At 46.8% G+C, this 10,754-nt stretch overlaps 1 protein-coding gene across 5 annotated transcripts in view; it reads left to right on the top strand.

Annotated features, from left to right (window-relative positions):
• The window catches only part of Nos1ap (nitric oxide synthase 1 adaptor protein), a 298,049-nt gene that overhangs the window by 262,818 nt on the left and 24,477 nt on the right, over positions 1-10,754 (top strand). For all 5 annotated transcript variants that reach the window (XM_010616917.2, XM_010616926.2, XM_010616908.2 and 2 more), the window contains 2 exons: positions 8,064-8,230; positions 9,947-10,126. In XM_010616917.2, the coding sequence (XP_010615219.1) occupies positions 8,064-8,230; positions 9,947-10,126 (347 nt within the window). The remainder of the gene's footprint in view (positions 1-8,063; positions 8,231-9,946; positions 10,127-10,754) is intronic.

The following is a 10,754-nucleotide window of genomic DNA, read 5'->3' as shown; positions in this document are numbered from 1 at the left end:
TTTTCTCCTGTTAACTCCATCCCATCTTTCCTTTCCCCTTCCCCTTTGCTCCTTTTCTTCCTATTTCACATTCTCTTTCATACCTTGTAGTCCTTTTTTACACTTTCAGTTTCTCACACTAGAGAAACTATGCAGTATTTAATCTGCTAATTTATATGTGAATCACATTTTAAAATACCACCACAGCAACCTCTAGAAAGCTGTTTGGTCAGATACCTGGGTCTTATAGTGGCCTTGCCCAGGTCGTACAAAAGTTGGGGATCATAGAAGGGGAGCAGGCGCTGTGACAGAGGGCTGGGGTGGTGCACTTGAGAGAGGCCCAAATGACAGGACTTGAATCCTGACCCTGCCACGGGTCCTCAGCAAACTCCATTGCTTTCTCTGGACTTTGTTTCTCCTTTTTTTTAGGGTGCGGTGAGAGAATGCGAGTCGATGGCCATGGGCCTGTCCTATAATATGCCTTCCTCAGGCTCCAGGGCTGACTGTCCTAGATAGACCTTGTCTGTGCAGTGAGCGGAGGGGACAGGGACATCTCTGAAGTACTGTCGTTTATTTTATGACAGAGCCAAGTGAAGTGATTGAGGAGGCGCCCTCTGGTTGCTGTGTAATGTTGGGATTACAGGTTGGCTCTGGGGTTGGACAAGCTTTCTTTTCGGGAAAGCTGCTTATGGCCTCATCCCACTAGCGTTTCCTTTCCACCACCTCACTCACTTTTTCACCATCTGTAAATGCCTAGGAACATGCGACTTTTTTCACAAATGCCTCCCCGGGAGCGTTTGTTGACTCCACCAGGATTTTCCTGTAATGCAGCACCTTAAGGGTCCAGAGAACTGTTGGTTGACAGTTCTTGACAAGAATCTGGCTTCTGCATTTAGGAGCTTTTCATCTAACCTGTGTTTATCCTTGCAGGAGAGCAGCTCCCTGCCATGGTGGGAAGCCCTTCATTGTGCAGAGGAAACTTGTTTACTCTTGGAAATTGGAAAGCGCAAGTGCTGTCTGAGCCTAGCTGTCTGCTTTGATGTCTGTCAGTGCTTTCTGGGCTGAGTTTCAGCAGTGCTTTTAATGATGTTATTCACTTTCATTGTGTGTGCCTCCTCTCTCTCCCGCCTGTCTTTTCTCCCTCATCCTCTCTACTGTTCCCTACCCTGGGGGAGATTCATTTTCTGGTTGTTGGCAACAGTTGCCCTTGGCCCAGCCTGGAGCTCTGAGCCAGGTGGGGCCACTGCCCCTGTCCTGTGCTGTTTCTCTGACCCCTCATGGAGAGAGTTTCCAGAGGGAAAGCCTGTTCCCTTGGAAGTGGGGGAGACAGTCCAGCATGTGCAAGATGTGCATGGGCTTGGAAACTTGGGGAGGAATAGAGCTTCTTACAGATAAAGCTCTTGTGCATGCGCGTGTGTGTCTGTCTCAGGGTGAGAAGTACCTACAGTCTATTCTCTTAGCAAAAATCTGAATACATTATCGTTTTACTAACCAGGGGCCCCCATGATATGTGTTATAGTTCTAGACCTGTTTATCCCGTACATCTGGATCTTTGCATCCTTTCAAAAGCATCTTCCCATTTTTCTCTCCCATCCCCACCCCAGGAACCACCCTTTTATTCTCTTTTTCCATATACTCAACCTTTTTTCAGATTCACATCTATGAAAAAAGGGGTAAACAATGGATACAGAAATTTGCTTAGCTATAGTAATCCTTTCACTACGTATAAGTATACTAAAACATTATGTTCTGCTTTAAATATAGAATACGTCCAATAAAAACTATAAAATAAAAACTCTTCATCTAGACAGTGAGCACTTGATGGATAATAGTTTGTGATGCTCCTGTTACATCTGGATTCTCCAAATAGCGAGCTCCCTTGGCCTCCTGGGCATTTCTGCTCTCTCACAGCTGCTCTGGCATCTCCTCAGGTCACCACTTCCCGGACCCCATTTTTTAGCACCTTAATTTTAGTCTCTTCCTTCACTCAACAGATGCTTATCGAGTCCATGTCCTGTGCCAGTCTCAATTCAGATACTAAGACAATAAGGAGCTCACATTCTGCAGTACAGCATGAACCTGAGGTACAGATAAGCCAGATCATGTTAGAGAGTATAAAAGCAGAGAAGGAAATAACGCAGGTAAGTGAGGATAGGTTGGACGAAGTGTGGAAGGCAGTATGGTGTCAAGGTTAAGAGCACCAACCCTAGAGCCTGCAGTGTGGCTCAGTTTCTTTATGTGTCACACAGGGACAGTATTAGTATCTACCTCTTAGCATAGTTATGATAAATTAGTACATCTAGAACAAAGTTAGCTCCACTTAAGTTTAACTGGTTACTCTTGTAACCAGTTTGTTGAGGCAAAATGTGGCATGTCAGGCACTTTTGGACCGAGATGGTAGCCCCTTGGTTTTTTTTTGCCCATATCAGTGCCTGGTCAAAACACAATTCTGCATTTATCCAGTAGTAACCATTTATTGTAACCCTGTAATGGTGAGTAGCACTGATCAAACTCCCATCCACACATTGGTCTGTGAACACATTGTGATCCCCACACGTGGCATGGACTTCTTTGCCATTCAGCAGTCCTTCTCCTTGTCCCCAGCTTCCTTCTCAGTGAATGACAGCCTGCAGTCCAAGACTGACCTTTTCACCTGCATCTGCACCCTACCCCTCTCACTCCTTTTCAACCTCTGAGGTTATCTCACGCTCCTCCATCTCCCGCTAAATCTTCTATGGGGCCTGATTTTTCCTTGCACTGCAGATAAATAAGGTTAAGTCTTTTCATCTTAAAAACAACAAAACTCGAACCTTCTCTGTTGCTATGTCTCTCTAGCCTGTGGTGCTATTATCCTCCTTCTTTTATGATAGCCACTCTTCCCGCAGACTTATCTATACTCAATGTCTGCCTCCTTATATTCTCTCCATTCTTACAATTAGTTCTTCAGCCTCCAATGAGTACCATTTTTTCCCCTGCCAGATCTTCCTGAAACTCCCAGCCAAGCGCAGGGAAGTGCCAGCCTCGCTCTATAGCACAGCCCTGGAAATGAGGTGCTCATCTCCCACAGCTTCTGGGGACCCTGCCTGCACACTCTTTCCCTTTGTTCTCTGCCACCTGCTTTTCAGCAAACTTTGCAGGCACCTCTTCTGCCTCTCCCCCTTAATGTTTTGTGGCTGTCATATAACACTGTGCATCATTTAAGCAGCAGACTTTTATTTCTCAGTCTTGGAGGCCGACAAGTCCAAGGCCATCCACTTCTAGTGAGGGCTTCCTGGCTTGCACGCAGCTGCTGTCTTGCTGCATTTCCTCATGCTGTAGAGGAAAATATCTCATGCTCTTATAATGGCACCAGTACCATCATGTGGGCTTCACCCTGATGATCATATTACCTCTCAAAAGCCCTGTATCCAAATATGATCACATAGGGAGTTAAGGCTTCAATATATGAATTTTAAGTGGGTACAAACATGCAGTCCGTAGCACATACCCAGCAATGTGATGGCATCTCCTTTTGACTCTTACATATAAGCTCTTACAATTTCAGCAGGTTTAAAACTTGAACTCATTCTCTTACCTACAATCCTACTCCTGATGAATTTTCCCTATAGGATGCCAGTTTTTATCAGGACACCTAAATGAGAAATTTGAAATCTCATCCCACACAAATTGCCAACACTCTCAGACCATAGACAGTTGTCTAACTAACCCTGCCAATCATTCACCAAAATTATCCCCACCAGAAAGGGGCAAAGAGACCTGATGTCCCTCTCATGTGAAATTTGATGATGACACCTCACTTCCATAATATTCCCACCCAGAACACCAGGGGAAAATAGAAAAGCCCAACAGGACACTCAAAACAACCAGCCTGTACAGTGCTAAGCCACTGGCAGCATGAAAAGCAAAGGTTGTGGAAATGTTCCAGCTTTTAGGAGCCCCAAGGGACCAACTAACTGCAATATAGGATCTTAGGGGAAAACATAGCTATAGAGGGTATTACTGGGAAAGTGGACAAAGATGGAAGATGGACTGCAGATTAAACCAAGGATTAAATTTATCGGTATTTATCAATCAAGTTCACTATATAACTTGGTAACTATACCTTGTGGTTTGTAAGGATATTTGTGCTCTTAGGAAATACATGCTCAAGTATATAGAAGTAGAAGGGTATAATATAAGCCACCTATCTCAAATGGTTCAGAAAAAATAAGCATGGAGAGGGCTGGGGTTGTGGCTCAGTGGCACTGAACCTACCCTGCAAATGCAAGGTCCTGAGTTCAATTCCCAGCACCAGGGAAAAAAATAAGCATAGATATAAACTAAGTGAAATGTGGCAAAATGTTTAAAATTCGTGGCTATTTTGAACTTAAATGTAAACCTAAAATGAAAACCTTAAAACACAGGAGAAAAATCTTTGTGACCTTGGTTTAGACAAATTTTTTCTCATGTCACTAAAAACATGATTTGTAATTAATAAATTAAGACTACTACAAATTTAAAACTTACATTCTTTGAAAGATACTGTTAAGAAAAAAACAAGCTCAGTAAAGACATTTTTTTTAAATGGGCAGATTTGAGGAGACACTTCAGAGATGATAAAGAGATAGCAGAGGGACACGATGACCAACATTATCTGCCACTGGGAAAATGAAAATTCCAACCACCTTGGTATTGCTAGAATTAGGCCTACTAGACGCCAAAAAGGCCAACTACAGGGCTGGGGATGTAGCTCAGCGGGGCCGTGCCTGCCTGGCAAGTGCCAGGTCCTGAGTTTGATGGCGGGGGTGGTGGTTATTACACCAAGTACTGAGAGGAAGTCAAAGGAATGAGGGAGTGAGAACTCTCATATGCTCCTGGGGAAGGGGAAAAGTGCCATACAAATGATACTGTGAATGACCACTTTGGAAGAGCGTTTGTAGATCTTTAGAAGTTAAACACATCTACTCTGAGATCGTACTATTCCACTCGTAGGTGCTAAATGAAGAGAAGTGAAAGCATCTGTCTACAAAGAGCTGTCCACAAATGTTCACAGTAGGTTTTTAGTTTTTCGGAGACAGGGACCCACTTGTTATTCAGGCTGGCCTTGATCTCATTACATAGCCCAGGCTGGCCTTGAACTCACAGTGATCCTCCTGTGTCAGCCTCTCAAATGCTGGGATTACAGGCATGTGCTACCACCCCCAGCTCTCACAGTAGTTTTTAAAATAATGGCCAAAAAAACTATAAACCACCTAAGTGTTCATCATCAAGCAATTTCTGCCCCCCCAAAGATCTTTCAAATCTGTCCTCTTTTCTGTTTCACTGCTACACCCTTAGATTACCCTCTCATGTGTCCTGCATAGAGTGCTTCTCTGTCATCCACAGCATCTGTAGAGTGTAATTTTAGAGAATGAAAATCTTTTGCCTGCTTTCAATCCATCCTGACTCTTCTTCATCAAGTTCTTCCCTATGGTGCCCTTGACCTACCACGGGATGTTTGTACCACTTTTTCTTTGCACCCATCTCACCCCCTCCCATGCCCTTCCTGCCCCACACCTGCTGCTTCACCTGCCTTAGCTGATGCACCTCCTTCAGGAGTTGTTTCTCCTCTGCACAGCTTGAGCCCCCACTTGTTAGGTGTTTCTCTGTTGCCCTGCACCTTAGGTTCTATTTCATAGGTAACGTACCCTCAGGCCACAGCTGTGGTTTACATGTTTCCCCCAGAGGCTGGAAAGCACTAAAAACACAGATTTTGCTCATTAATATTTATGTTCCATGCCCTTAATGCTTATTGAATAAAGGAATAAAGTGAGCATTTTTTGAATGGCTTCTACTGTTTAATGTACATGTAGAAATAGTTGAAATAAGTAGTTCAGAAAGCAGCATTGCCAAGCCCCTCTCCTAGTCCTGGTTGTACCCCACTTTGTCATAATTTGGAAGCTATAAAGCCCCACTCCATAAGTTTCCTAGATTCTTCAGGGTTTTCAGGCCTTTTCTTGTCTCTCAGGCTTGTAGGTGGTGGAGCAGTTTCGGTTCCCAGATCTTCTTCTTTATCTGATGGGATCTGAAGAAGCCCGCTGGCTGTGAGGCCCTCCTTCGGGTCTCGTCTTTTATGGGAAACAAGTACACACACTCCACAGAGTGGCTTTCCCTTTCCTGGTTCTAACCAATCTGCTATGCTGATCTGCACCCATTAAGCAAACAAGACTCCAAATGTGATCATCTGAGCACCTGCTGGGTGGTAGGAAGCGTCTCAGAAAGTTCCCATGGTTTACAGTTTTGGAGTTCACCAGTATAGACAGAATGGCTGCACAGTTTGGGTTTTTAAGACTCCCTCAGAGGCAGGACTAGAACCTGAGAGATTTTCTGATCCTATCTGAGCTTCTGGCAGGGATGGGGCCAAGCTTTCTGTCCAGACCTTTTTAGTCTTCATTATTTGGATCTTCGGGATAGGCTTGTGAGAGGCAGCCTCCTCCTATAGCCGAATCCCCTGTTTTGCTACCCTGTCACAACACTGTTGCCTTTGTTGCTATTTATGGGCACCTCCTTGGAGCCAGATTCCTGGGTGACACATGAATGGGATACAGCCCTGACCTCAAGTTCTGCAGGGAAAGGGGTTGGCCAGGCATGTTTAATGCCGTGTGCCAGCTGCAAAGGGAACTATGGGAACCCAGCTCCACCTGATGGTGGGTGGAAACCTCTCCTGCTCAGATGAATGCCCATTTTACCCTGATTATTCCTAGAAAGCCATGAAGGACCAGATGCTCAGTTCTCAGCATCTACCTACTGAGAATCATCCTAGGGTCACCGTCATTCCTTTGTTCCGCTTGGCCCACCGGATCAATTGTCAAGGTTACTTCTGTGCTGGCGAACAGGCTGTTCTGTGCTACCTGCCTGCTGGCACACAAAGGAGTGCAGAGTCTCCCATCAGGGCCATCTTTTTTGTTAAATGCCTTGTACTCCTCAATAGGCTGCCTTCCTGGCTCTTGGAACAGCCAAGAGGAAAAACAAGCATGCCGATGACTTGTCTCCCCAGATGACTGTGTCGATTTGAACGGGAAGAAGTCCTAGAACCACTTGTTCTGTAAGGCAGGCTCTCACATGACTGAGGCCTGGCTACCTGGACTAGGTTCAGCACTGGGGTGTCAGCTCTCTGTGTTTCTCGTTTGTTGCAGCCTGTTCCATCCTCCGGTTAGTGTTTGGTCTCTGAAAACTTCCAAAAAATCACTTTTGAATACAATACCGACGGACCTAAACCCAAACACAGAACAATAAAATATTTCCTATGAAATGCTCAGGAACTATCAGGTGTTTGTAGAGAGTCCAAGACAGAGAGAGAAGCAAAGAGTGAAGAGAAAAAAGAAGTAGAACTTAGATTTGATATTGAGCAAGAGGCTATGTTTGTGATCAAGGACATGGGACAGGAAGAAAAGTGGAGGGTAAAAACAATTAGCTGAGGAGCATAGGAGAGCTGCCATCTGCATCTCCTCCCACCCCCGTCACCTCCCACAGGCCTCTTCTGGTATGTGCTCCAGGGAAAGGATGAGTCTGGCTCTGAAGGCTGGGAGGTAGACACTGCGATAGAAAGGACTCAGATCTCCCTGCCCTTGCTCCTCCTCTATCTTTGCACCTGACCTGCCCCTCAGACTGAGCCTCTACTGCAGGAAGCTGAGCCAAGGGAACAAGATGCTTTGCTCCTTACCCAACAGCTCATCCTGCGTCTAGCTTGGGCAAGTCTCCATGTCTCTGGACTTCCACCCAGAGCAGTTTCCCTGGGCTGCATCCATTCCTGAGCTGGGAGGAGGTGATGGGTATACACCCTCTTCTTCCAGAACCCCCATACTCCATGTCTCGAAACGTGCCACCCTGGCAAAGCTGACACATCCAGGCTTACTAAAAGGTTTCCCTTTACATCTGCAGCTTTAAAAGCCCTTAAGGTAGGAATAGCATTTGGGGCTGGAAAGGTTTTTTAATGTGTTTGAATGAAAAGATGTGTGAAACTGTGATGAAGTCCACAACATCCCTAGGACTGACATAACTGAAGTTTTAGGTAAGGAAGACGTTGTTCTTGAATGTCACCATTCCCTTCCCTGTTGTCGCTGCAGGTCGCCAGCTTACTGGAGCCGAGAGGGCCTCCACAGCCACCGCAGAGGAGACTGACATTGACGCAGTGGAGGTCCCGCTCCCAGGGAATGATGTCCTGGAATTCAGCCGAGGAGTGACCGACCTGGATGCTGTAGGGCAGGAAGGAGGCTCCCACTCAGACTCCAAGGTAGGTAGGGTGTGGCTCATCAGGGTGATCTGCACAGGGCCTCCCTGCTGCCTCCCTGAGTGGCCTGTGTCACAGCCTCAGCCTCGGCTTCAGGCCCTCAGAGTTGCCTTCTGGCTCTTGCTGCTCAGCTGCAGTGGCTGTTCTGGAGCGTGTCATGGCCTCTGACAGGGCCAGCTTCTGCAGATAAGGTCCCCATGTGCCACACTCGACACTGCCATGTGTCGGGATGCTGTGGGGCTCATTTTTGACATGCATTATCCTCCCAGGACCCCACCAGTTTTTTCTTTCTTTCTTCTCCCTCCACAGCAACATCTCATCTCTGCACAGAATACACATAATTCCCCCGGGGCTTAGCTGAGAGAGCCCCGCATCTGTTCAGGCCTCTCTGCATACTCTCGTGGTTGTGTGCCTTTAAAACTCCTGTGTAACAGCACTGCTGAGTTTGGCAACTGGCCCATTGCATGTAAGAAACCTACAGACCACCTGAGGATAGGCATCATCAGCTCCAGCCTAGCATCCTGCAGGTGCAATGACTGAGGCTTCCAGAGTCCTTAACGTGATCCAGATTTAAAAACTAAGAGTTTAGCCATGCACAAGGCCTATCATCCCAGTACTCTGGAAGGCTGAGGCAGGAGGATTGCAATTCTGAGCCCAGCCTGGGAAACTTAGCAAGACCTGGTTTTTAAATTAAAAGCAGGGTGTTAGGGGTGGTTATGTATCTCAGTGTGAAGGCCTGAGTTCAATCCATAGTTCTATACATATATACACAAAAACCAACTAAGAACATAAGACCAAACCTGAACTTAAAGACAGCTAAACACAAAAACTGAGGAAGAAGATTGCTGCCCAACAGGTGTCCCTTTAGATTTGCAGCCATCACAGAGGCTCTTTACCCTGCATATGCCTTGTCCCAGGTGGAGGCTGTCAGACCAACTCATCAGAAGGAGAAATCTGGGTAGTTAGGAGAGCAGTGGCTGATGTTCTCTTGGATACCTGGTTAGTCCTTTATAGACCCTCTGTCCCAGGCGCTGTCCTCCTGTATGTCTGAAAAAGGACCAGCTACAGAACCATAAGAAATGAAGTGTCACCCTACCACTGACCCCTGAGTCGTAGGAGCTGCCTTTGCAGCAGCCTTAGTGAAAGTGTCCAGCAGCAGGAAGAGCCAGACACTGCTGTCATCTGACTTTCTGTGTCCAAATGTTCCTCCCTGGTGGTTTTCGTTGTACAAAGAGATGGAGAAAGGCAGGAGGCAGCTACCCCTCACCTGTCCTCTTCCTATAGTGCCTGATTCATGAGAAACATCTCAGACCTTGGAGGAGGGAGCCCTAAGGACAGAATGAAAGAACAGATTGAGCTGCACCCCCTCTTTTTCTCATAGTGGGGTGGTGGAGATATATCTTTATAGAAATAGATTCCTCTACGTTTAGAACCTCAAATAACTCAATAGTTGAATATGATAGCAAAGCGGTGGGTGAGAGCTGGCAGCGGAGTGGCTACCAGTCTTTCTTCACAAGGAATCAGTTTCAGAAACACCTTCCTGGCTGTGGGGTCCACGCTTGGGCAGCGACTGCTTCCTCTCCCGAGCCCCATCCCAGTCCGTCTCTAGCTCATATGTTCCAGGTGGGCTCCCTCACTGTTCCCACACACACGTCACCGAGTCCAGTCTTAAGGGTGGCCCTGCCTCAGTGTGACGTCCTATCTTCTGTTTCCCTCTAGGTCTCCCCCCACCCTCAGGACCCCACGCTGACAGCCTCACCCCGCATGCTGCTGCCTTCCTCGAACTCGAAGCCACCAGGCTTGGGCAGCGGGACCCCACTGTCTACCCACCACCGGATGCAGCTCCTCCAGCAGCTCCTCCAGCAGCAGCAGCAGCAGACACAAGTGGCTGTGGCCCAGGTTCTCCTCAGCCTCCTCCCTACTTCACAGGCTCCACTCTCGTGGGCTTGACGCACCTTCCCTAGCAAGGGGCTCAGGGCAGGTTTAAACCTAGGGAGCCATAAGGAATCGCTCATGCTATTGGATCATTGCTTGTTGGGGAGATGGGGCAGTGGAGGGGGTGAGGGAGAGGTAGGGGATGGGAGTGAAATGGAAAGGCACATTTTGGTTTCCCATGTATCCCCCGCTCTGAGTTGGACTTGGCTGGCTTGGCTGGATGTGTTGGATAATGACATGGACTTAACAAGGAAAAAGATGCGCACAATTTCACCCTTCCTTTCCTATCTTATTTTCCTGGTGTCTAAGTTGGGAAAGGATGCTTTGGGAGTCAGGACAAGCGAGACTCTAAGATACCACTCTCAAAATACCTGAAAGTATAAATTTGTGCAGAACATCTTTGCAAACACTTCTTACTACCCTGGCATCTCAACTTCCTGGTCCATTACAGGCATCCAACCCTTGACCTGTATTCTACTTATTCCAGGCAGTATTTGATGCTGTGCTAGCCTTGGAATTCCTTATAATGCGATTGAATTTATAGAAATCTAGGTAGATTATTGGAGCCATAATGAGAAGAATCTGCTTACCT

This window comes from Fukomys damarensis, unplaced genomic scaffold, assembly GCF_012274545.1.
Source record: "Fukomys damarensis isolate Sample0158 unplaced genomic scaffold, DMR_v1.0_HiC HiC_scaffold_19, whole genome shotgun sequence".
Lineage (NCBI taxonomy): Eukaryota > Metazoa > Chordata > Mammalia > Rodentia > Bathyergidae > Fukomys > Fukomys damarensis.
Note: the sequence above shows the minus strand (reverse complement) of the source record. Positions and strands in the feature narration are given on the sequence as shown.